The sequence below is a fragment of the Puma concolor genome, chromosome A2 (assembly GCF_028749965.1).
Source record: "Puma concolor isolate L17-30 chromosome A2, mPumCon1.1.hap2, whole genome shotgun sequence".
Taxonomy (NCBI): domain Eukaryota; kingdom Metazoa; phylum Chordata; class Mammalia; order Carnivora; family Felidae; genus Puma; species Puma concolor.
The window spans coordinates 55,385,954-55,413,933 of record NC_141668.1 but is presented as its reverse complement, the minus strand read 5'-3'; the positions used below and the strand labels follow the sequence as shown (position 1 = coordinate 55,413,933).

Below are 27,980 nucleotides of genomic sequence, written 5' to 3'. Positions count from 1 at the left end.
TGTAAAATGGATGGTTTGTGTTCTCACAACATTTCTGTTCCATTTATTTATTCAATTTTTTTCATAGTCTTTCTGTCTGCAAAGTCCTATTCCAGTTTACCGTGACCTAAGAAGCATCTCCCTTCTGTTTGTTTGGCATGCTATTCAGCATTGATCTCCTCCCTCTGAACAGCAAAGGATGCCTCCTTCTGACACTCCTCTTAAGTGTTTTCCTACTTCAGCGAGTCTCCATCTCATATTGAATTTCAGCAGAGTCTGGCTTTCTCCCTTTCAAAATGTATTTGAAAGCTCCCTTTTCCTCTCCACATATCGCTTCCACATCATATCCTACAGGTATTAGGGATCAGATCCACTCAATTAGTCTTACATGAAATGCTTGCTTTTAAATGGCATTACACAAATCTTTTTAGAAGAAACTACTATGAGATGAAAAACATATGCTTAAACAGAGACCACCTTTATGTTAGTTTACTCTGTCATTATGGTAGGTAAATACAATGTGATTTGCTTTCTTGGGTTGTGTACTTACACTTTTTTCAAAGTTGCAATGGACTACAAACATTTATTTTTAATTTCATTTTTCCTTGAAATATGAAATAAAACAAGGCAGTAAAATTTTAAAGAATGACATATAGTAGCTTATGCTGTTTCAATGGGAGAGTATATAATTTTGAAAACAAACAGTGATACTTTTTTGCATTCTGCATCAAAACTTCCTGAGATTAGCTCAGCCCCAGGAAGGACTACTCACCAGACTTCCTTGCTTTCAAAGCAATCACAGCTGCAAGCTCTCTCTGCACCTGATATCGGGGGGGGGGGGGGGGGGGGGGTAAAAAATCAAATTAGGACAAGAAAAATGAAGCTATCAAAAGCAGTACTTTGTGTTTGGGTATGCACCAAAATTAAGAGTTATTGCAATTAAAGTTATGTTTGCTGTCACTTTTTTGGCTTTTGTTTGTTTTTAGTAGGATGGAAAAACCTCTGCAAAGGAATTTTAGGTCAAAAATCTCAAAGAATCATATTGACTTAAAATAAATTACACAGTTGCCAGAATGTATACATTGTAAAACATTGGCATTTTTGCTATGATGAAGGGAAGAGCCTCAAAACTGTAATTATAAAACATTCAGAAATAATTCAAATAACAAATTATTAAAACACGCAAGATACCTTGGCGAAGATACTAAATACTATTTATCCCTCAAAGATTCTAGCTTACACAGAAATTCTAGCAACGTTAAAATAGATGATCCTGGTGTAATTGGATCTCTACTCAAACACAATCAATGTTCACTTCAAGTCTGACAGGTTTACAGCAACCATTTTGGAAAATATGCCACATAAAAGTAAGTGCCATTGACTCAATGAAATGGAAATAGACAAAATGAACTTTAATAAGTGCCTTTGACCCCACTTATTTGCCCAGATTTTTGGTTGCTCACTGTCTCTCTCCACCACCCCACACTTTGAATGCTTAAGTCCTTTCCTAAAAGCATTCTCAAAGAGGAACATAAAACCAAAAACGATAACCACAGTTACTTTTGGGGCACCTGGGTGTCTCGGTCAGTTGGGTGTCCGACTTTGGCTCAGGTCATGATATCATGGTTTGTGGGTTCAGCCCCACGTTGGGTTCTCTGCTCCTGGAGCAGAGCCCATTCCAGATCCTCTGTCCCCACCCCCACCCCTCTCTGCCCATCCCCCATTTGTTCTCTCTCAAAAAATAAACATTAAAACAAAAATAACCATAGTCACTTTTTTAAAAAAATTTTTAATATTTTTATTTATTTTTGAGAGAGAGACAGAGCACGAGTGAGGGAGGGGCAGAGAGAGAGGGAGACACAGAATCTGAAGCAGGCTCCAGGCTCTGAGCTGTCAGCACAGAGACCGATGCGGGGATCGAACTCACAGACTGTGAGATCATGACCTGGCTGAAGTCAGACACTTATCTTACTGAGCCACCAAGAACCCCAACCATAGTCACTTTCAAAAATAACATTTTCACTTTAACTTCACTTCACTTCACATAACACTTTCAAAAATACCCCCCCCCCCAAAAAAAAAGATACCATGAAGATAATCTTTGGGATATCTATGTTTAGCAGCAACAAAAATTCCATAATGAGCAAGCTCATTCCTCTCTAGGATTAAGCTTAGAAGTGTATGTGCATTCATGTGTTTGGAAGTGCTGGTGAGTTTGGAATGCCCTGCAGCTTAATACATTACACTAATGACATTTTATAGGGAGAACTCACAAGTTCAAGGTTACAGAAGATTTGCTATTAAAATTGATCTAATATGTATTCATTTATTTGAAGGCGAAAGTAGATATATACGCTATACTCTGGGACTCCACTGTGAACTGCTTTCACGATGGCTAGGCATCGCCACGCGAGGAAGGCAGCTTCCTTCACTACTGCTTTACCGCTGTGTTTTCCCTGTCTGGCTAGTACACGGGCCATGCAAAAAGGGTATATTCTTGATTTAGCCCCTTCTATGATACCTTAAGACTCTCTCTGGAAAATTACTCAGTAATGAGAAGACCATCAGTCCCTCTCCAACCATGCGATGTCAGCTCTGAAAATGCTCACAGTAGGAAAATTTGCGGTTGAAAAATGTAGGGAACGGGCACCTGGGTAGGTCAGTTGGTTAAGTGTCTGACTCTTGATTTTGGCTCAGGTCATGATCTCGTGCAATTCATGGGTTTGAGCTCTGTGTTGGGCTCTGAGCTGGCAGTGCAGAACCTGCTTGGGATTCTCTCTCTCCCTCTCTCTCTGCCCCTCCCCTGCTTGCACATGCTCTCGTTCTCTCTCTTTCTCATGACATAAACAACAAACTTAGAAAAAAAAAAAAAGAACTTCAGGAGAAAAAGAGGGCCAAGGGGAAAAAGGATACGTGACCACCAAAAATCCTTCACAAATACTTGCGTGGGTAGTCAAATAAAAACAGTCACAAATGAAAACATCATTTATTGTATCCTTTACATATTTGAAGTTGTTTATAAGTTTTATTGTAATATGACCCTCTCTATTCGGGATTTTCCTCTCTCACAGTGTCACAAATTCTCAGGGGTGGGGGCAAAGATGCAGACAATAAACTGGGATCTTGTCAATGGCTTCCTGATTTTACAACCTCCCAGGGAAGATCCCATCGTGGTTCAGGGACAGGAAGTCAATTTTCCATACCTGAAATTCACAGATATTCAGTTTTTCTTTCTCTAATTAGAAATAAATCTCAAAATATAAAGAGCTCAAAAAAAGAAGGGATTAGATTCCCAACTTCCTATGGTATCTCATCTTTTCAAAGATTTGGCGGGGCAAGAAAGGGAGGAACAGGGTACATAAGAAACTGACACAACACTTTGGCAGAGCTGGAAGAGAGGAGAGAGGCCAGTGAGAGAGACAAGAATTTCACAGGTGAATGGAGAAGAAATCTGAGTTTAAAAAAAAATTTTTTTTAAGTAAATGAGATTACTCTATAGAACTACAATCCCCTGAATGTCTGCCATCAGGGAGGATGTAAGAGTGTTTTATGCGGAGTGGGGTGTGTATTAGCTTCCCTGTTTCTGCTCCAGGATGGAGGTTTTTGATAAAAAACCCAAGGGTAGGTATTCTTCCTACAAAACAAAAAGGACAAAGTGCTGATCAAGCAAAAACACAAACTAGCTAAGATCTTATTGCAGCTTCCTGTAGCATCTTAACAGAACCTTTTTTTTTTTTTTTTAAAGCACACTGGCATGTATTTCATCATTTTCAAATGAATGACTAATTCCTATCTTCTGCATGGAAGTTCTACTGAGGCAGGGACCTGTTTGTCTTTTTATGGTAGCAAGAATCAGCAATCATTCATTGACCCACAGGAGGTGGATGCGTAAGTAATCTTTAACAAAAAAACAAAAAAAACAAAAACAAACAAACAAAAAAACCTAGAAAGGACCTAGGGGAGAGAAAATGCAAAGAGAAGACATTCCCCACTAATAACCTACTCCCAGCAGGAATTTTCAGAAAAGAATATGAGCGGGACTCGGGGCCTCCTATGCAAATATTATTGTATTGAAAACTAAAACTTTGAGAAACTGCAGAAACAAAAACTAGAATTTTATTTAAGTACTAATAAAGGACTGGTTGGCCCTGAACAAGCAATCCCATGTTCCAGCACCAGTCTAGGCTTCAGATGGCTAGGACCCTAGCCCACATTTGGACAACTTCCTGAGAGATCCTGAGCAAAAGCCATCCTGCTCATATTATAGCATCCAGCTATAATATGCTCCCGAATTCCTGACATTCAGGAACTGGCTTTTTGTGGGTTTTTTAATAATGTTTTTTTATTTATGTTTGAGAGAGAGAGACAGACAGACAGACAGACAGGAGTAGGGCAGAGGGAGGGAGACAGGGGACAGAGAATCTCAAGCAGGCTCCATGATGTCAGCATAGAGACCAACACTGGGCTCAAACACACAAACTGTGAGATCATGACCTGAGCTGGAATCGAGAGTTGGACGCTTAATCAGGCACCCCCAGAAACTATTTGAGATAATAAATGTATAGTTTTAAATCACTAAATTTTGAGGCAGTTTGTTATACCCAGGAGTCTTTTACAAGAAAAAGGTTATTTTTTTAATTTATCTACTTGTGTTGTTAGTTAACCTTAGTTTCTCTCACTGTGACTACAATGAACCCTCTTCCTATATCAGGCTCAAGAAATACACTTGCAGGGGCACCTAGGTGGCTCAGTCAGTGGAGCGTCAGACTCTTGATTTTGGCTCAGTTCGTGATCTTACAGTTGGTGAGCTCAAGCCCTGCAACGGGCTCTGTGTGACAGCACGGAGTAGCTTGGGACTCTCTCTCTCCCTCTCTGCTCCTCCCCTGTTCATGCTCTCTCTCTCTCTCCCAAAGTAAATAAATACAAATATAAACATCAAAAAAATACAGATACACATGCAGAGCCAAGAGCCACATTCTGATACACGTCATTGTTTTTATTTAATGTGGGCACTAAACCACTGCCCAGGCAGTAGAAGTGTACAAATACTACCTTGGCCTTGTCTATCGTAACGCTTCCCCACTATGACCTGAAGCCCTTGTGGCGAGATGTACTTCAGAATTGAAACCTTTATACATTTCAGAAAGGGATCCTATCTATGTCACATCTTCAGCGAGGTCCGGGGTGGCAACATGTAATCAGAAATCAGACGCACGAATATATATCTGCAATGAAATGCATCATTATTCAGACCAAATGAGGCAACAGAAGATTAGAAAAAGCCTCAGGATGTTCGGTGCAGTTTAGACTTTGTCACCCAGTTATGAGAAACTTGTTTTTCAGAGCTTTTATATTTCAGAACTGAGTAATAGATGATACACCTCTACGAACTGTACACTCAAAGGTTCCCTCCCTCATTTTTTCCATCAGGTTTTCTCTTGTCAAACAGCTATGGAGTCACTGCTTTATTAAGAAATGCTTTCTTTAACTAGCTTGGCTTTTCATCGATCTACTTCAGCAGTTCCCAACCCTGACTGCATACTAGAATCACCCGGGGAGCTTTAAAAAACACTACTGATACTGAGCCCCAGCTGAGTCAGAATCTCTTGGGGAGAGTCCAGGCATCAGTACTTGCTGCTAGTGTTGTTTCAAAGGTCCCTAGTGATTCCAGGCTGTTTCCGAGGCTGAGAATCACTATTCAGTAAGGTATCTCAGTTTTCCCAAGACTCAACCTTTTAATCTTATAGTCATTTCAACTGGCAGTCCATCTTTCCTTTTTATGTTATTCTCCTCTCATATAATTCCACTGTAAAGGAACATGGCCTTTCCTGTATTTTAGGTATAGAACCATGCTGTAATCCAATCAAATGATAAAATTCTGTTACTACGTCAGCAGTTTCACAGACACAAACTACTCAAGTACACGGAAAACTGCAGGGACACTTTTTAAAAACCTTAAACTTTAATTAAAATATAGTTTACTCAATACACAAGAGCACTAAATAATTCAAAATTCATCTGTAGCTTAGGGTCTATTTGCTCTTGCAAATATCTACATCAAAGGTAATTAAGGGACCAAGATATCTCAAAACTTTCCCTCTCCCCTTGTTACTCATCAGAAACATGTTGCAACATTTTAAATGTTTATTTATTTTGAGAGACAGCATGTGCACACATGAACAGGGGAGGGGCAGAGCGAGAGCAAGAGCGAGAGCGAGAGCGAGAGAGAGAATGAATCCCAAGCAGCCTTTATGCTGTCAGCACAGAACCCAACATGGAGCTCGATCTCACATGAACCACAAGATCACAACCAGAGCTGAGAGTCTGTTGCTTAACTGCGTGATCACACAACCCAGGTGCCCAAGCACTGTTTTAAAGGTCTTCAATAACCAGCATGGCTGGTCACAAAAATAGTCCTGAAATTCAACAAGAATTTGTCTTCTTTTCTCCTTTACACTTTAACAGTGCCTTCAGCCCCCAAATCCAAAGGAAGCTATTTTTGCAACAATGCCAAGACTCAAGAGGCAACAGAAAGTGTCAAATGCAAACTCTGAGTGCCAGGGAGCATCTCTGGGAGAGGTTAACTGAGAAGACATGGAGGAAGAGACCCTTGAAAACCAAGCTGGATAGAATGAAGCTCATTGTGAAAAGACTGATCAATTGTGGCAAAGGTCTTAGCAAAGCAGAGGGTTGTCCTTACAAACTAACTTTGAATAAATCACCAATTCAAAGACTTCCTAAAGGTTTTTAGTAAATCTATTAATTTTAGAAACACTTAAATTTTTATACCATGATAGAAATGTTTTTAAAAGAGGGGAGCCGGGGTGGCTCAGTCGGTTAAGCCTCCCACTTCAACTCAGGTCATGATCTCACGGTTTGTGAGTTCAAGCCCCATGCAATGGGCTCTGTGCTGACAGCTCAGAGCCTGGAGCCTGCTTCGGATTCTGTGTCTCCCTCCCTCTCTGCCCTCCCCTGCTCGTGCTCTCTCTGTCTCTCTCTCTCAAAAATACATAAAAACATTTAAAAACACAGAAACCATTTTCTCAATTTCCTAAATTAAATGTAAGAAGAAACAGTATCCAATTTTCTCCCCTGTCATATTCCCCATTATACTCACTTTTAAACCACTATAAAATCTTAAGCTAGTAAGGACGTTAAGGACTCCAGAAAAAAACAAATAAATATGCTTCTTGAAGTAATTAACACACTTTTAGATAAGATACAAACTGAGCACTGATGCTGGCTAGACTTTTGTCCTATGAAGGAACTCCCAAGAACTAAGTTACAATTTTCTTTGTTCTTTCCTCAGAGGACTGTTTTCCTATTTCCAAATTCATTATTTTGTTCTGAAGAGCTAATATTGCCACAAGCCTGACATAAGGATAATCTTGTGATTACCTGTTATTAGAAAACCAATAATTAGAAACCAATAATTAGAAAATTAAGAAGGTTATTTATACATCTGTCTAGACACTACTCCTCTCCACCTAATAGTTTATTTACAAATAGTTGTTTTCCTGGTCATTTTTGTCACTGTATCAAAGATGTATTTGTTAAGCATGCTGGCATGATAAAATATGCTTACTCATCTATTTCAAGTCCATTAGGGATATTTAAAAAATCTTTTATACACAATTTTATGTTGAACATACACAGATATGCCTATTTATTTTATTATAACTTAGACAACAACCGACCATTCAAGAGACCAATATGTATGGAGAAGTGGCCGGAAAACAACAAGATGCACTGGAATCAAGTCCTTCACTTAGGTTTTTAAGTCTGTTATTTAAGTCTGCTAGATGTGTATACATCTGCTTTCACAGAGGTTCACATTAAAAAGATCTGGCAATTTTTAGATGATCACAAGCATGGTGTAAATTAACAACGGAAATGAGGTTACTCAGAATGAGTAACAATGTTTTTAGGAACATTACAAGAAGGATAACATTCAGGCCACCAAAAAAAACAAAAAACAAACAAACAAAACAAAAAACAAAACAAAACAAAAAAACCCACCAAAACCCAAATCTGATAGAATCCAGGAAGACCAACATCTGGAATGTATTCGGTGTGGAGTATCATCGGTTTAGGTTCATGAGGAGTAGACAGTGTCCACAGGAGGATAACTGGGGCATAGCCACCTCCTTGTAGCTAAATGTGCAAATGCTGCACCCTTTATTCCCCTGGTCCTCTCTGCAGGATTTGCCGCTGTTTCCTATTCTCTTCTTAACCACTGTGATTTCATGACACCACATACTCTAAGGTTTTTCTCTTTCCTCTCTGACTGCGATTTCTCTTCTCTCAAGGCTCTCCTTTTCTTCTACCTTCACATGTTGATGATCCTTCACGATCTGTCCTTAACCCTCTAGATCCTCCCTTTCTGTTCATTCTCCATAGGCAATCTCATTTACTCACAGTGCTTCAATTCGATCTGCATCTCTTACAGGCCCATATCCATTCACCCCCTAGACCTAAATATCCCACGAGTAGCTCAAACTCAACATTTCTAAATATGAAGTCACTTTCTTACCACTTTTTCCTATAAAATTTTCTATAAAATTGTTCTATGTCCCATACACCAAATCAGTGAATGGTACCACCATGCCCCCGGGGTCTCAAACCAAAAAGTAAGGTGTCCCTGACTTAGCTCAGCCCACCATGCTTTTCCATTCAGTTAATCCCTAATTTATCTCTCTTGAAACCCCATCATTCTTTACAGCAAGACTAATCATCTTACAATATAAATTTTACATTACATCTCTTGCTAAAACAAATTCTTCAAATACTTTCCCACGACACCATGACAGAGTCCACAGTCTAATATGGAATATGTAGTAGTCTTCTGATCTAGTCCTCAGTATTATCTCTGTCTCCATGCCTCCTCTCAAAATCTATGTTTGAAAAAAAGAAAATGCTCTGGCCCTAGTACAACAGAACTTTTGCAATTCTCTGAAAGGGCCATGCTCTTCCTCCAATCTGGGCCTGTGCCTTTTCAGAGGCTCTCTGTCTGGAATGCCTCTCCAACTCCACACTTTGTATGACCATGACTTTCTTGTCCTTCAGGTCCCATCTTAGGTACTGTCTTCTCTTGAGGGCTACCCACCTCCCCCAGTGGCACCAAGTCCTCCCTGCCTATACTCTAGTAACATTTACCTCAATTCTAGCACTATCACAGGCTAGTGAACTGGGGGTCCCCAATAGTTTATTACGAGCCCCCTGAAATGAACTCCTTTGCTCATCATTCTGAAGCTGGCTCTTGGTACCACCCCTAGTACATATGTTTGTGATCAAGAATAGAAACGAAGTGTTTGTAGTTGCTTCAGAGAAGAGAAGACTTAGGTGGAACACGATCATAAGCTTCAGATATTTCAAAGGTTGAAGGTAAAACTGAGACCAATGGACTGAAGTTACAAAAAGGCATGCTTTACATAAGAGACTGTTAAAAACTGAGAACAAACTGAGGGTTGATGGGGGGTGGGAGGGAGAGGAGGGTGGGTGATGGGTATTGAGGAGGGCACCTTTTGGGATGAGCACTGGGTGTTGTATGGAAACCAATTTGACAATAAATTTCATATATTAAAAAAAAAAAAAAAGGCATGCTTTAGCTCTAAGAACTTTCAAATAATCAGAGCTATCCACAGCAGAAATGGTCTACCACATGAGGTTCAGCTTTATAGGGGAAGGTAAAGATCAAGCACTCAGACCAAAGGATTGTTCCAACAATTTGTTTTACGAATGTCTCCTTTCCAAATCACTCACTACCAAAAGTGAGTAAGCATAAGCCTCCTGCAGGTAGTGGTATCTGTGAGTTCAACAGTAGGTGATGTCACAGTCATCTAACCCACCCAACAGAGATAAAGGTGGTACAAATCTTAACAAACAGATGAAAAATAACTGTTGGGGGCCATTTCCTGGAAATCTCATAAATTTCATAGTGCAAATCACAGGAGAAGCTACAGATGTACTGGTTGAAAGAAATCTGAAAAGAGCAAGCTAAGAACACTGACATCTTTTCAGAAAAGCATGTATATTACTCCTTCAGTTTTCAAAACTGCTCTTACTACTTCTGATCAGATTTCCTCAAAGCTCTAACTGCTGGTCAATACGAATTTCTTGACAAATAAAAATATCACACATATGAAATATATTTTAAGTAAACAAGTTGGACATTCTGATTTTAGTTATACTAATGAAATAAAACATTACGTTTGCTTCATTAAATATTTAGTTTTTATGTCTCATTATTTTTTCCATTTTTTGGTAAGCGCAGAGTATTTTCTTTCTTCTTTTTTAAAAAAAAATGTTATTTATTTTGAGTGAGAGAGTACATGTGTGCATGCACAAGCAAGGAAGGGGCATAGAGAGAGAGGGAGAGAGAGAGAGAGAGAATCCCAAACAGGCTGTGCACTGTCAGTGAAGAGCCCAAAACAGAGCTCGATTCCATGAACTGTGAGGTCATGACCTGAGCCAAAATCAAGAGTTGGATACTCAACTGAGCCACCCAGGCACCCCTCATTGTGTTTTTTGGAGGTGAGGTTCTCAACTGCAGATATAGTGAACTGTCAACACCAGTCAGGTCCCAGAAATTCTAGGGGTCTCCTATCTCTATGGATATTACATTAGAAAGACTTGTATTCGGATGAATTCAGATCAACTAAAATTCCCTCCAATCAGAAAGTCTACCTATAAAAATTGCTAATGTGGGAGGGCTGCCTAGAAGAAAAGATTCAGAGCTCAACATCCAAAAGCCTAAAATGGCAGAAGGAAATCTCCATTTATTTTACATCAACTTTGAGAAGAGTTCTAGGATTCCAGTTTGCAGGGTGGAGTAACAGCCCTCTACCTCAGAGGACTGTTTTTAATTTTTTTTTTAACGTTTATTTATTTTTGAGACAGAGAGAGACAGAGCATGAATGGGGGAGGGTCAGAGAGAGGGAGACACAGTCTGAAACAGGCTCCAGGCTCTGAGCTGTCAGCACAGAGCCCGACGCGGGGCTCAAACTCACGGACCACGAGATCATGACCTGAGCCGAAGTCGGCCGCTTAACTGACTGAGCCACCCAGGCACCCCAAGAGGACTGTTTTTAGAATTACACTAGTTAACACCCAAAGCATCTGAAACAGTGCCTGACACATAGTGAGTCCTATGTGCTAGCTACCATCATATTATTATTATAATTAATATAGTTGAGCTTAATATTATATAAATAAATATCTAGTCCTTAATTTGTTTAATACTCCATAGGCTTAAGCCCCTTCTTCCCACCTGAATTATACTCTTTGACAACCAGTATTGTCTCTGCTTTATTATATTCCACCCACCTAGTTCCTGCTCCTTTGCAACTAGCATAAAAGGGACGAATAGGTTTCATCAAAAAGTTGTGAAGAGTGTTTAAAGTGCTTGTATGTTCAGAATTCTTCAAGTATTAAGAATAAACTTTTAAATTTTCACAGAATTCTGGAGATTTCATAAATGTACGAAGGACAGAATTTAGTTTTAGAAATGTGCTTCCAAACTTCAGATGTATCCAAAAACTTAACTAGCTTTGAGAGATTAACTGCTACTTTATGATCAAGGAATTATGGGTATGTAATGAGGAATGTGTATTTATTTTATATCTCTGTCATTGCAAACTACCACCTATTTACTGGCTTAAAATGACATCCATTTATCATCTCACACTTCCATAGGTCAGGAGTCTGGGTATAGTGTGGCTCAACCACTATACCACAGGCTATGCCACATGTCTCCTTAGAGATTCACAAGGCCTAAATCAGTGTTTGGGCACAGCCGTGTTCTCACTCACAGGCTCTGGGGAACAATATGCCTCCAGGGTCATTCAAGTTGTTGGCATCAACTAGGTCTTGTGTCTGTAAAACTGAGGTGCTTGTTTCATTGCTAGAACGTGGCCGGCTGCTCTGAGTTTCTGAGTCCCTTGCACATGGGATCCTACTTCTCACATCTAGCAATGCCACACTTAATCCTTTTCGTGCTTGGAATTCTTTCTCACCTTCTCTTCTGCCATTTCTCTTTGACTACCGCCCAGCCAACTTCTTTGTTTTTAAGGGCTCATGTGATTCAGATTGGGTCCACTCAGACAATCCAGGTCTGAAGACTTACTCATATCTGCAAAATATCTTTTGCCATGTAATGCAATGTTTGCAGATGCCCAGTAGTGTATTCATCTTTGGGGGACCATTCTCCCTACTACAGAATAGTAACACAGATCCTCACAGCCTTCTAAAAAAGTATCCATGAACACCTCTTTAGGGCCTTATCATCACTTGCTAATAGAGCCTAGTTCTGGAAAATGACTTACCTGCTATGAAATCAGAGTATGCCTCTGAGTCCACACAATGGAACCAGAAGAGCTTACGAATCAGTCTGAATGGATTTCTCAATTACTAAACCATATGCAGCCATGTTTACCAGTATTTAATGATTCTGAAGAAGTTAAAAATTAAGATACTATTTAACATAACCTCATAGATCTCTTTTCATAAAATTGTTCAGAGAAGAAGAGAATTCTATAATCAAATCCCAAACCCAACTTGCAGAGACCTATTCAGTAACTATGAAGTATTTTAAGTGAAGAGAATGTGGCAAATTGCTTTTTGAACCCTGAACTGTTATTTTAAATCTCATTTGGACTCTTAATTAATACTTCCTATCTCAAACGTTCCATCTTTCTAATGTGAAGGATAACACACCCAGCTCTGGGGGACTGAAATGTGACAGTGCACGAAAAGCATTAGCAGAATGCCTGGACAAGATAAGAGCTCAACAAATATTAGCCAGTCTTAGCCCTTTACTGATGTCTTCCTTAAATCAACAACAGGATAATAAATGGGATCTGCAAGAAAGTTTCTTCAATAATTTTCCCCACCAAGAAGTTCATCTCTGTGTTGTTTATAATAGCAAAAGATTGAAAATAACCACAATGTTCAAAAATAGGAGATAATGAAAAGTCCATGGAATGTGATACTTTGGAACCATTACAAATGCCATAGGAGCAGCTTTTCAGCACTGAAAACATACTCCGTAAAAAGTACAGATCACAAAATAAAAGAGTCTCTCTTTTTTTCATAAAAAAGTATACACACAAGAAAAATAACCTAGGAAGTAATAAACACTTAAGTTAATAATGAGTTACTAGTGAGTAGTTTCATTACAGAAATGTTTTCTATTCTGAAATTACTTTCAATTGCGAAGTCTTTATGTTCAAACCAAACAATCCAAGTGTCAGATAAATAAAAAGAACTGCAAACATAACCCACAGTAATGACAACTCACTACCGGCTTTACCATCATTTTGACACTTACAAACATAAGAGTGGAACTCACGTGATTTCTACCCAGTATTCACATACACTTTCATTATATACTAAGTTCTACAACAATATAACAGAAATTAAGTTAAAATCTACCTTATTCCATTGCCACCAAAAACTCAAGTAATTTTCATTTTTTTATATGTCTCCTGGTCCTGCTGCATGTATGGACATATTATAAGAAGCTATTACATTGCCTTAAGGATGCAAAACTACATTTCATGTAAGCAGCTATAAGAAGTTCTATTTTAAACAAATGCATGAAGTTGCAGTCCAAGATGAAATGTTCATGGATCATTCTTTTAAAACTCTTTCAGCTTCCCTCAGATAAGTTTTCACAGTAACACTTTACAAACACATGAGTGTCAATATACAAATCGATAGCTGAATAGTGTATTTCTTTTCCTTGTCAATTAAAAATGTCTTCTGTGTGTTTTGCATATCAAAATGATTTCATTCATCTTGGCAAGAGATACCCCAATACCATAATATACATGAATACACACATGCACACACATACAAACACACACACTTTACTCCTATTCACAGGGATTTGTTGAGACCTCTTTTATTCTTGAATGGGTTCTATACACTCACACTTTCTGAACAAATGCCTTTAAATCAATGTTCCCTCACTGGCATCATTTCGATAGATGAAACAGCATGTATTATGCTGCTTATCAAAACCAAATTCTCAAGGCTAGTGTTAAATGAGAGTACCATATAATCTGAGTATGCACAGATGGTTTCTTTGGAAACAGAGATAACTTAGTAATTAACGTTAAAAGTTGGTGTGTGTGTGTGTGTGTGTGTGTGTGTGTGTGTGTGTGTGTGTACATGTGGCATTTAGCGATTTATTCCCAGGATGAAGAAAACCATTCTGATATGCAATAGATATAAAACACATAAGCATTTTTTATTGACATAGGATAGGAATCTATCATTTGGCTATCTGTTCAAATATTGAGTCATGGGGGCACCTGGGCGGTCAGTCGCTTAAGAGTCCGTCATCACCTCAGGTCATGATCTCACTGTTGGTGAGTTCAAGCCCCACATCAGGCTTTGCACTGACGGTGCAAAGCCTGCCTGGGATCCTCTCTCCTTCTCTCTCTCTGCCCCTCCCCCACATGTGCTGTCTCTCCCAAAGTGAATAAATAAACTTTAAAAAAAATCTTAAAAAAATATTGACAGTCATGGGTTAGTGAAATGTCACTGAGATCCTACCTGAGGAAAACGGAAGGAGCTTTACTAGGTGTCCAAGTGATCCGAGAGACCTACCATCCACAGCCCAAGGCCCTTTGGACACTCTAGCTGATGAGGGCAGTTCTAAAGAACAGTGAGGGAAGGTACTAACAAGTCCCTCGGCTTCTTGTAAATGACAAGAACAACGAAAATACCATGCCAGATATGTGCTATAATTCCTCTGGTGCCTTTTTGATGTTATTTGAAATCAGGTCTGCCTTCTAGGGCCTCATTTGACACTTTTTCTCAAAATTCAATCTACTTGGCTTTTCCCCAAATCACACGGTAACTCTTAAACCCCTGGAAACATTGGAGCCAAGGTAATGATTCCAAATAGGAATTTTATGTTCCCTACAGATAAGAAATATAAGGTAACAAGATGTTCATGATCCTGTAGCAGCCAGACAGAACGTTAGTCATTCCCGGGGGGATTAACTTACTTTTTATTCTCTGAGCAAACACGCCCGCTCAAGTCCCTGATAGACTAAGAAAAGGGAGATTAACTACACTCCATTTCTCCATTCCCCAGAAAGGAAGAGGCAGATAGCCAGGAAAAAAGGGTGAATGGAAGCTAGCATTTGAGTGTTTAAAAAAATCTATTTCTAAATATGGTAAAAATCATCACTGGATTGTGCTTATCATGTATTAAATGTGACTTAATCTCCCCACTCTCACTAGCCTAAGATTATTCCCAAACATTGTTAACTTGGCAACAGTCTCTTAAGTAGATCTCCAAAATTCAAGTTTCTAAAGACTCCTCAAAACCCAGATCCCGTGCTACTTCTGCTCCCTCAACTGGTACCATTTTTAAAGTTTCCAATTGAAAAAGTTGTCACTGTTATCTTCAGACACTACTGTTTAAAAGGGAATTTCTCCAATGTACCAAACCCAACGTGTAGATTCAAGTATGAACAGAAGGAATCCTAACCACATCACGTGCTTCCCAAAGCCTGTGAAAGGCATATCCTTATAGAAAAAGACTGATGCTTCAGGTTGAAAGACTGGACATGGCAAAGGAGAGGAGATCCAAATGTGCAAAAGTAGAACATAAGAATAGGCAACAGCAAAGGAAGGAATGAGCCAGCAGGACAGACCATCTTGAAAAGTTTGCATCCTTGAGTTCCATTGTGTACTTGATGATACAGGACAACTGCCTGTTCATTAAGACCCAGTTCCTTGTACCTCCATAACAAGTATTTCCCAAGAACTCTAAGGAAAAGACAAACTGGGAGAAGAATCAGACAAAGTCCCAAGTTAGGTGCAGGTCTTAGTGAATGAGACTCAGCTAGGTCTGTTCTACCTAGAAAGCAGGATCCAAAATGGAGAAAAAGTGAAAACAAGACTTAAACTACAAAGAATGCTAGAAATCATGTGAGAACAAGTTCACAGGTGATGTGAAAACTGATGGTGTTAAGTCACAACTTCTGGACACTGAGCAGGGAAAAATGTTTTCGTGACAGTGACAAGCAGTCAGTTAAAACCATGTTTTTTGTTCCTGTAAAAAGAAAGTTCATAGCAGGTTTCTTTTTCTCTAAACTTTCACCCAACATTATATATCCTAGCATGAATTTTTGCTTGGAGGGCGGGGGGTGGGGGGGGGCGCTTCATTTGCTTCAAGGTCTTCTAGAACTTTTAGCAGACACTCCATTTATAATTTGGGTTTGGTTGGTGAGATTTTTTTTTTTTTCAGCTCAGTGGTATTTCTCAGAGAATGATACTGTACCTGAAGACCCTATGAGAAGGAATTTAGAAATTCCATTAAAAGCATCATATGTAGGGGTGCCTGGGTAGGTCAGTGCTTAAAGGCCTCAACTCTTGATTTTAGCTGAGGTCATGATCTCACTGCTGTGAGATTGAGCACCATGTCAGGGAGCCTGCTTAAGATTCTCTCTCCCTTTGTCCCTCCCCTACTCATGCACAAATGCTCATTCTCTCTCCTCTCCAAAAAAAAAAAAAAGCATCATATGCAGAGCTTTTAGGATAAAGTTGGATGAACTGAAGAAAATGAACAAATGGATAGAGTAGAAACATACAGAGAAACCATCTAAACTGGTAAGAATGATAAACTAAATCAGCTCTGAGAAGGAATACAAGGTAGTAAGTGTCTAGTTAACAGTCCCAGAGTTTTAGATTTTGTCCTTCTCCTCTTTGATCTCTCTTCCTAAACTTGCAACACTTGATTTGTAATTTTAATTCATCTCTCAAGACATGGCCACAAACCCTCCATCACTACCACTACCAGGTTAATGTTTTATTGCAGACACTCAACCCTGTTCTTTTTCACCATCTAAGTGATGGCTGACTTCAGGACCAAGAAGCACAGAGTACCACACCACAGGCATCTAATATACATAATTCACAACCTAGCCTAACTTGCATTACTTCAGTGGCTTGACAATTAGACTGTGTGAACAAAAATCACAAATTTCACTCAATTTGTGTTTTCTTATCTCTACAATTTCCATCATGAAAATTATTCTAAAGAAAGAGAAACAGCCTTGTTTTGGATGCTGGTCTTAAGTAAGAGATAGAAGCCTAGAATCAGCTTTATCTCTTACTCAAGGATGCTCATGTTTCCATTTCCTGTCTTTGAACGTTTCCAAGTACTCTTGGTTCTTCTCAAAATTTAGCTTACTTCATAAATTTACATCCTAAGAACTATGGCTTTCACACCCATACTTAATTCACTATAAATTCTCCCCTACATTTAGTTTACCCTGGATTGTAACAAAAACATAAAAGCTGTATCATCAATTCTGAATGCTTTTGTCATGAACACTGTTAGAATTCACGTTTAAAAATAAAATAAAATAACATAATGCTGAGAACTTCAAGGATAGGAGCAGGTAGGTTGTAATTCAAGGGCTCTTTTTAGTTGTTCAGCTTTATCAAACCAACAGAGACTCACAGTAAATGAGAAAGAAAAGGTTTTCAAGTTATCAAAGTTTGTAGGGTCAGAAGATATCAGAAAAGCAGATAAGGTGCTGAGGCAGAAACCATATGTACAAACAGGGAAACTCTTTCCTGATAATAATGCCCAGAGTGTTTCTGGAGACATTCTATAATGCAAGGAGTCTACTCGAGCCATGTTCTTTTCCCCTCAACTGAAAGCCTCTTACAGAGTCTTACTGTTAAGGTTTTGGGATGTTAGGTACTTGGGAGAGTAGCTCTTTCCTGAAAATCGCCAGAAACATGGCTAGAACATTTTTATCATTCATGTTTATGTAAATTTAACAACTGGAAATCTGAGTCATCATGACAATTTTATATCTATATATGCACTGTCTTATGTTCCTTTAATATAAAAACTGACTTGTGAGATTTTCTTCCAGGGTAGAATATCAGGGTAGGTATTGTTTTTTTTAGAGGACGGGACCTTTCCCTTGATGAACCGAAGGTGGAATAATAAACTACTGGGGTTAAAGAAATGAACGATTTTTTATAAGACCACATATACAAAGCTCTCAAGTTTGATAACAAGAGAATAAAACAGCACAGAAAATTGTACTGCTGGAGATTACCACCCCCTTTGTAATATCCCCAGACACAAACCCTTGAAGAGCATATTAACAATTCCACATTGCGTGTCACTTTTGCTCTTTAATGTGTTTGGGGGTTATGGTGGATGAGAACTGATGTGCATAAATATTCTCCTTCCTACATGCTGTCTGCACCTATGTAACAAAGTTTTGATACCACTGACAATAGGAATGACTACATTGTGAAGACATGAGGCACAATGGTTCCTTCATAAAGGCTTATGCAATGCATGGAGGACTTTTAGAACTTAGATATGGTCCAGTCCAACCACTTAACCAATGACACATTGTTGGAAGAATTAAGAATCAAGGTTCTCAATTTCAGTTCAATGATATTTTCACTACCCTAGACCAATTACCCATGGATTTAAAGAGATGAAATTTTCTTCTCTGTCCTTTATTCTCATCGCTAATTACCACTACACCTATACCTTACCTCAATCCATTCAATCTTTTAGCTTGGAGATTATTTGAGTAAGATCACTTACACCAAATATTTAGCAAATGCTTTGCTGTCTATCCCACCTTTTCAGAGGCTCCCTTTTTTAAAAAAATTTTTTTGATGTTTATTTATTTTTGAGTGGGAGAGAGACAGAACACAAGCTGGGGAGGGGCAAAGAGAGATGGAGACACAGAATCTGAAGCGGGCTCCAGGCTCCAAGCTGTCAGCACAGAGCCCAATGTGGGGCTCAAACTCAGATCATGACCTGGGTTGAAGTGGGAGACTTAACCGACTGAGCCACCAAGGCACCCCTGAGCGGCATCCTTGAATTTTAGTTTCATGGAATCATTCAGTTATTTCTCTCTCATGGTCCTCTCATCTTCCTACTTACCGTGGATGCTCCCCAAGACCCTACCTCCCACCCTGCTCTTCAAATGACAACCTTTCTGTGACTGGTTCTTGTAACTTTAGCCCCAACCTCTCTAAGCTCCAGATTCACATGTCCAGGTATTTCTTGAATATTTATATATTTTATGTTTCTATGTCCTCAAACTCAGTATGTCCAAACTCTGTTTCCTTCCAAGTATTTTACTCAATTTCCTATGATTATCATCACTTTTCCATTCATTCTGACTCCTCTTCCACCTTCACCTAGTCCTACTGATTTTTTAAAAATTCTCTGTGGTCGCTTTTGAACTCATTTTTCTTTCGGTTCCCACAAATACCACAATAAAGTAGGTTTTTGTCAGCCTTTCAGTCTCCCCTCTTCAACTCATCTCTTTCCTTTTTTTTTTTTTTTTAAAGTAAGCTCTACACCCAACCTGGGGGCTTCATCTCACAACTTTGAGATCAAGAGTCTCATGTCTATCAACTGAGACAGGTGTCTGTCATCTTTCTTTTTTCTTAAATGTCTATTCCATAATGCTAATCTGTTGTTCAAAATGTCTTTCACTTTTCTTAGCTGGGACTTTCTTCTCCAGCCAGTTGGCGTCTCAGTATTCTCCCTTTCTACTTTCTCATCCCTCCACCTGCACACAATAAACCCCACTGCTAGAGTATACATCTTCCTAATTACCACATGTTCAAACCCTGACTGTCTTCAATGGTAGTTCAAGTCTCTTCAATGAAGCTTTCTGTTACTGTTCTTGAATCTACTATCTATACACCACTCTATTCAGTACTCAAATGCCAATTGCTTTGTACCTTAACTCTGTGTTTGTCTTCCTGGTATGGCTGTAGGAAACATCTTACATATCTTTGTTGCTTCTGCAACTATCCCAATAATATATTACATTACCAAGAAAATGAGGCATGGTAGTTAAGAAAACATAACTAGGAAGTAGAAAATTCCAACTTTAGATCCTGGCTTTGCTCCTTTTTAAGTGAGTGACCTTGGGCAAGTTACTTAACCTCTACAAGCTTTCCTATCTATACAACAGGGATAATGCCACCTATTTCATAGGGTTGTTGTGAAGTTGAACAGAATGTGTATGTACGTGTATGTACAAACAAACACAATGTTTGACACAATATCTGGTCCATAGTGAGTGCTTTTTAAACAGATGGCTATAATGATTTTGCACACAACAGGCACTCCTCTTTGGTCAATATTTTAAACTGCATAATCTACAGATTCAGTGTAATCCCTGTCAGAATTCCAATGCTATTTTTCACAGAAATAAGAACAAACAATTCTGAAATTTCTGTGGAACCACAGAAGACCCTAAAAAGCCAAAGCAATCTTGAGAAAGAAGAACAAACCTCGAGTCATCATGCTCCCTGCTTTCAAACTATTGACAAAGCTATAGTAATCAAAACACTATGGTACTGGCATGAAAACAGACACACAGATCAAATGAAGAGAATAAAGAGCTTAAATAAACCAATCCATATATGGTCAATTAATGTACAACAAAGAATATACAATGAAGAAAAGATGATCTCCTCAATAAATGGTGCTGGAAATACTAGACAGCTGCATGCAAAAGAAACTAGATCACTTTCTTACATCATACACAAAATTCAATTCAAAACAGATTAAAGACTTGACTGTAAGGCCTGAAACACCATAAAATTCCTAGAAGAAAATATAGGCAGTAACTCCCTTGACATTGGTATTGGCAATGATTTTTTGGATATAATACCAAAAGCAAAAGCAACAAAAGCAAAAATCATTAAGTGGAACTGTTAAATTAAAAACCTTCTGCATAGCAAAGGGAAACCAACAAAATGAAAAGGCAACTTACTGAATATGAGAAAATATTTACAGTCATATATCTGATAAATATTTATAAGTCACATATCTACCAAAATATATTAAGAACTCATACATCTCAACAGCAAAAAACCAAACAATCCAACTAAAAGTGGGCAGAAGACCTGAATAGTAAGACAAACAGATGGTCAACAGGTAATTGAAAAGATGCTCAACATCACTAATCGTCAGGGAAATGCAAATCAAAACCACAGTGAGATATTACCTCATACCTCTCAGAACAGCTATCATCAAAAAAAAAAACCCCAAAAAACCAAGAAATAACAAATGTTGAGAGGATATAGAGAATAGGGCACTGTTGTGCACTGCTCACGGAAATGTAAATTGGCATAGCCACTTTGGAAAACAGTATGGAGGTACCTCAAAAGATTAAAAATAGAACTACCATATGATCCAACAATTCCATTTCTGGGTATTTATCCAGAGAACACAAAAACACTAAAAGATATGTGCACCCCTAAGTTCACTGCAGCATTATTTACAATAGCCAAGATATGGAAATAACTTACGTGCCCACTGATGGATGAATGGCTAAAATAGATGTGGTATCTACATGCAATGGAATACTGCTTTGCCATAAAAAAGAATGAGATCTTGCCATCCGTGACAACATGGATGGAACTTGAAGCATTTTACTAAGTGAAATCAATCAGATAAAGAGAAATAGCATGGGATCTCACATATACGTGTAATTGAAAAACAGTAACAGCAACAACAAAAAACAAGCTCATAGATACATAGAACAGATTGGTGGTTGCTAGAGGTGAGAAATTCGGGGGTGGGAACAACAGGTAAAGGGAGTCAAAAGGTACAAATTTCCAGGGCACCTGGATGGCTCAGCCACTTAAGCATCTGACACTGGGTTTCAGCTCAGGTCATGATCTTGTGGTTTGTGAGTTTGCGCCCCACATCAGGCTCTGCGTTGACAAGGCAGAGCCTGCTTGGGATTCTCTCTCTCCCTCTCTCTCTGTCCTACCCCTGCTCACACTCTCTCTCAAAATAAACTTAAAAAACAAAAAGGTACAAACTTCCAGTTATAAAATAAATATGTCATGGGATGTACTATACAGCATGGTGACTACTGGATATATGAACAGTTGCTAAGAGAGCAAATCTTAAAAGTCCACAACACACACAAAAAAATTCTGTCACTATAGATGGTGATGGATGTTAACTAGACTTATTGTGGTGATCATTTTTCAATATATGTATACAAATATCAAATCATTAGGTTATACACCTGAAACTAATGTAACATTGTCTGTCAATTATACCTCAATAAAGAAGTTTTAAATAAAAAACGGCAAAGGTCATGTTAAATCTTTTTAACATGCTTCAAGATTCCATTTCACATGAAGTTTTTACACTACCAATCACTGTATTTAGTCAAAAACTACTTTTTTAAGCTATATTCCAGAACAGTAGGAAAGGCAACTTTCAACTTGCAAGCTGTGTGCATAGATGCTAAGGCCTGGTGTATAAAACTCTGAAAGATCAGTTTCATCCATGTACATAATCCAGCATAATTTTCGGCAATTACCATTTCAATAATGCAGTTAAAGCACAACTAGAGAATCTTTGGGAAGGCTAGAAAAATTTCCAGAAAGCCAAACCAATGGATAAAGACTTTAACAGATAGGATTACTAGAGCCTGTCAAAAACTAGGACTCAGTGATCAGCAACCACAGCTTGCTTTTTGTGTTAAGAAGGGCATGCATGACCTTTTCTTCAACTAACAAGGCAATTACCCACTCTGATTAGTGGCTTTAGAGAACAATGAAAATGTTGCAACCTAGTACATTAGAAACCAACCTTTTGTTGGTTGAGGTAGTTCTTTTTTTTTTTTCTAATGAAACCTGTCGTCTTTTCTCCTTTGTGCAACAGGTCACAACATTCCCTAGGTTAAGTCATACTGTATTTTAAAAATCAACTATCACGCCTCCACTAAGGTTCCAGGAACTTTCCACTAGGAATATGTATGATCTTGCTGGAGAAGTTGCATTGAGGGTAGTAAGTCAAAGTCATGTCTCCTTTTGCCTTGATGTGGGCCTCCCACATCGATGTGCAACCACAGAGCAAGTGTCTTTCTGCACTACTACCCAAACTGCCTCCCTTTGAAGACCCTGGCCCTCATTATTTTCTGCACCCTTAGGCAGGGAAACTGCAAGGCCTTACCGCAGACGTTAGACGAGCAAGAATTTCATCACTGCTTTCTTCTGAGTCTTCAATTTTCTGATGAGACCTGTGAAAAACCAAGAACAATTTACTCTAAGCTCAAATTTATCTACCAAGTTATGGAGAACACATGACAAATAAGGACATTATTGTATAATACATTAGTGAAAGTACCCATGCAAATAACGTGGTGTCAATAATGCCCGGGGACACAACTCTGTTGCAGCCCAACTGTTCCTTCAAACTCAATTAGCAAGAACCTCTTTATAATATACCAATTAAACCCCGAGGATAGAGTACATGTTTCCTAATGATATCACAGAATAGTCCTGACATGATAGATTTACAAATGTGGGCATGCACGAAGCATATGCAGATGTGAAAGGGAGGTGGTTAGGTACTGAAGTTCCCTCCTAGTCTAAATCCAGATTTTGAAAATCTGAAACATGCATTTCCCACTACATTTGAGTTTCACCCAAAACAGATTTGTTTTGAAATGGTCTATTACAGACTTAATACTGTGACAGGAATTATGTGGAATACAATAGCAGCAGAAGTACAGCACTCTTTTTTAATATACCCAAGCCCAGTTGAGAAGCCAAGAAAAATATGCATATGTAAATAACTAAAGAGACATACAACATACGATATAGTACAAGATCAGTTTGTTTAGGAAAACCACCTTTGCAAGGTAATTTGTGAAAACATTTTCACCACATAAATGTATATACTAACATATAAAATTACCTACTCCTTTTTTAACTGAAGTATATTTGACACAATATTACGCCAGTTTCAGGTGTACTAAAATTATCTACTTAAAGCAAACTTTATAAAATGAAATTTTTTCTTCCTGTTTGGTCAAAGAAAAAAATTAATGCCAACTGAATATATGTAATTGTCTCCCAGATCTATTTCCACAGCAATCCCTTTCACCACGTTCTGTGGATTTGGAGGGATTGGTGGTAATTGCCCTGCAGGGCAGTGTTATCAGAACGGCAATCCAATGATTGATTTCAATCTTGAAAACTGCAGTGGGCCAGCCTAAGCACTTGCCTCACAGGGCAGGAGGGCTAAGGAGAAGCTCTTTAAGAAGGGAAAAGCGAGTCGGATCAATTCTGGCATTGGCTTCCTGTTTCTACGTTTTTAAAACCTTTTACAGGAAAAAAAAAAACTCTCTAAATCAGAGCAGTGAATGAAAAACTACCACCTTTACAAGAACTGCATGATACAGGTACGAAGTGGTGTTGATGTTGTCAAGTAACTTAATTACCTGTGCTGCAAAGTGTTTGAAATGTTAGCTAATAACCTGCCTACTAAAAACAGTAGGAACTGAGCATTCTAACTTCCCTTACTCCCAAAAAAGCAAGTTACCCTGATAATGAATACCTGGAACAATGAACTCCATTATTAAAATGATCTATTCACAAGGTTTCCATATACACGAAGTTATACTGAGAAGAGACTCGTAACCCTTTATAACCTAAGCCAACAAACCAGGTTTCTATGATTACGCTGAGGTGACTGAACATATGTGACAGGAAATTAAGAGCCAAACGCACTGGGCACAAGAGCACCAAGCAAGGGCTTCGGCACTCGTCTACACCTGCAGTGAAGCAGGGGCTGGTCATGCCAGCTCACGTTTCTCAGACCCCAGCACATAGCTCAATGATTAGTTCACAGGCATGAGGTATTTTGCACCAGCACAGATTCCGTCATGAAGGTGTTTTCAACAAACTTTTGAAAGGAACTCAAAATTCCAAGGCAAGTTCTTATGTGTGTGACTGATAATGGCTGTTTCATGAGTAATGGCTGAGCCATTGCCGGCTTATTGACAAATAATCGAGTCCCTGTTCAGGAGCAGAACTACCTATCGTCATTCTTCCAGCACAAAACATACCTTGGCAAAATGAGGTTTGTTTGTTTATTTCTTAATGTCTATTTATTTATTTTTGAGAAAGAAAGAAAGAGAGAGAGGCAGAGAGAGAGAGAAAGAGAGAGAGAGAGAGAGAGCGAGACAGAGACAGAGAATCCAAAACAGGCTCTGTGTTGTCAGGGCAGAGCCCGATGCGGGACTTAAACTCACAAACCATGAGATCATGACCTGAGCTGTGACCAAAAGTCACTTAACTAACTGAGCCACCTGGGGGCCCCCGACAAAAATTGTTTAAGAAATATGTGTGGGAAATATGTGTAAGAAAGACAGATAGATGACCTCCCAAGAACTGTCCTGCAGCCCTAATCCCATTGTTATCACCACAACACCACGATTTGTGACCAGAGCTCCCAAGTCTTTCTCCAGCCCCTGTACCTCCTGTGAGCTCACCTTTTTTTATCATCTGCCTTCCAAGGGGCAGTGGGAAGCAATTCCAGGAACCTTATTTTCACCCACTTGGGGATCTTACAGGCTCCTTGAAGTCAACATAACTTCCATTGTACTTCTATTGCCTCTTGCCTTCACTGGTTCTACAAGCACCTCTCACAACTCAGCTCCATGCTCACTCTGTGGCCATTCCCTCTGTTTCCTTCAGTTCCCCCCCTGTTAAGCCTCACTGACAAGGGAAGTAGAAGCCCTCTACTTCTCTTGCACAAACTTTTCTTATCTTCTAGCCAACTTTTTTTGTCTCTGGCTTCTCCTCTTGTGCCCAATCTGCTATAGATACTGGGATTATCTTTCTATAACTCAGACCTGGTCCTGCTCTTCTTAGAGTCCAAACCAGGGATTACCCCACTGCCTACTGAAAGCTCTAGAATTCAGAAATACTCTTCCTTTCATGCTAATCGGCCCCATCCCCCCACCACCTCCTATACCATCAGGCACCTGCATCTGACATGGCACAGAGAAAGGTCTTAGGAGCAGGTCTGGTAGTAACAGGCCAACAGTGGAAGAGCTTAGAAAGAGGGAAGGGTAAAATCAAATTTAAAAAAAAAAGGAAAAAAAGAAAAAAAGAAGAAAGAGGGAATGGTAACACCTAACCACTCTCCTTCCTCACCACTTCCTCTCATTCCTCACCACTATGTTCCCTCCCCAGCTCTATGCCAAAATGCCCAGAAATACCAGACTCTCTTTGCCTAGCAAATGTATTTTTATGAAATAAGACAAATTCTGATTTTACGTGTGTAAATACAGGTTAGTGCAACCCAGTGAGGGCAAAGTTCTCACACATCAAATCAAAACAGATAATGAAACAGGGAAAGGGAGAATAAAGAAAAGAATCTACTGTAATACTTGTACAGTTTCCCATTATTATGAAAAGCGATCAGTGTACAGAAGAGGAAGAGAGAAGCTCTGTGTGGTTTGTCAGTGCTTAGAGATGGGAAGCAAAGAAACCCTGGCTAGAATCAGCAGGTAATGGCAGTGACAAGTGACAGGAGACAGAAAGAGAAAGGGAGTGACCCCAGGAAGGAAGACCCATCCCAGAGTGCTTGGGCCAGCAGGAAGCTAGGGCCCATCACGCACTACAAATTTATGAATTCCCATGGCTGCTTCTCAACGTTGCTGCTTACCAACAACTTAAGCCAGGCCCAGTAATTCTCCAACAGAAAGTACTGAGTCCTGCTACTGTGGGCAGATGTCCTCAGAAGTTTTAGAGGTCTGCAGTATCTAAGGGTGCCAAGATGAGGACACAGGAATAGCAAAAGCTGCCTTTGTCCCTTTAACCATCCAACAGAACACATGATCATTCTACCCAGTCCCCACCGAAAACAAAACAAAACCAATCCAATCCCTGCCCTCTCTACAATCTTCCTCACCTTAATCAATGACAACCCCATCCCCCCAGCTGTAAGTCATGCTTGATCCCTGCTCTCTTGTACTCCACACTGTAGGCATCCTAAAATCCCACTGGCTCTATCTTCAAGGTGTACCTCCCATTTGACCACTTCTTACCACCTCTATCACCACCACCTCTGTTGTCCCAGGCACCAGATCTCTTACCCACACCCAGGAGCCAGAGTGATCATGTTAATATGTAAATTAGATCATGTTCCTCTTCTGCTCAAAATCCTCCAATGACTCTCCATGTCCCTCAGTATAACACACAAGTCTTGACATTGGCTGACACTTCTCCCTCTCTTCACACTTGCTTTGCCTTCAATGCTTCCGCCTTAGACCTCTGCACTGGCTACCCTGTAGAATCTTTGCACTGTTCCCCTAGAACACTTCCCTCAGATATCACCTCACGTATGCCTTCACATCCTCGAGGTCTCTCAGCTTCTTGAAGAGGCCTTTCCTGACCCATATCGATATCCCTCATTTCTTACTTTATGTATCTTCATAAAGTTTTCTACCTCTAACCACATAAATCTGTTTATTTATGAAATGTCTGTCCTCCCCTACTAGACTATAGGCTCCATGGGAATACAGACTTCTGTTTTGTTCACGGTGACATCCCCCAACACTTAGAACACAACCTAGTACCTAAGAGGTATTCCGTATATAACTGTTGAATAAATGAACTGAGTACCAGCAACTTCAAGAAAGGCTCTGCTACGAATCACCATCCTGGGACAACTGCTGCACAAGGTATTAGCTTGTTATCTATGGTTGGTGCAGCTGAAGAACCCTGCTTATACTGAAGAACACTTTCCCTTAGCTGCTCCATCATTCTCCCAGCTCCCTGCAGCAATTCTGTCTTTCAGTGACCTGCTATTCATTCAAATTCAACAATGACTTTCTTAATTCAAATACCAAAGATCTAGTGACTCTGAAAATCTCTTAAGTGAAGTAATAGCAATAAAGGTGAGGATCACCCCCACCTCCTCATCTTCCTATAACAAATAATTGGTGTAGACTTAGTGACAGTTTCCAACCCAGCCAACTATTTGACAATCATTTGCACAATTCATCCTGCAGTAGCAAAGAACAGGAAGTCTCCACCCAAGAATGTCTCCCAACACAAACTCTCAGCTCTGAGGGTTACATAGTCACCACGTGTTGAGTTCCAATAAAGAGTCTTAGGAGGGATCACACAGGGCCTGTTATCTGGGCAAT

General features: G+C 39.3%; 1 protein-coding gene across 2 annotated transcripts in view; it reads right to left on the bottom strand.

Moving 5' to 3' along the window:
• Nucleotides 1-27,980, bottom strand: part of RAPGEF5 (Rap guanine nucleotide exchange factor 5) — a 227,507-nt gene that overhangs the window by 139,778 nt on the left and 59,749 nt on the right. For both annotated transcript variants that reach the window (XM_086694511.1, XM_086694502.1), the window contains exons 6-7: nt 22,988-23,054; nt 752-800 (exon numbers count right to left, since the gene is read on the bottom strand). In XM_086694511.1, coding sequence (XP_086550637.1) covers nt 752-800; nt 22,988-23,054 — 116 coding nt within the window. The remainder of the gene's footprint in view (nt 1-751; nt 801-22,987; nt 23,055-27,980) is intronic.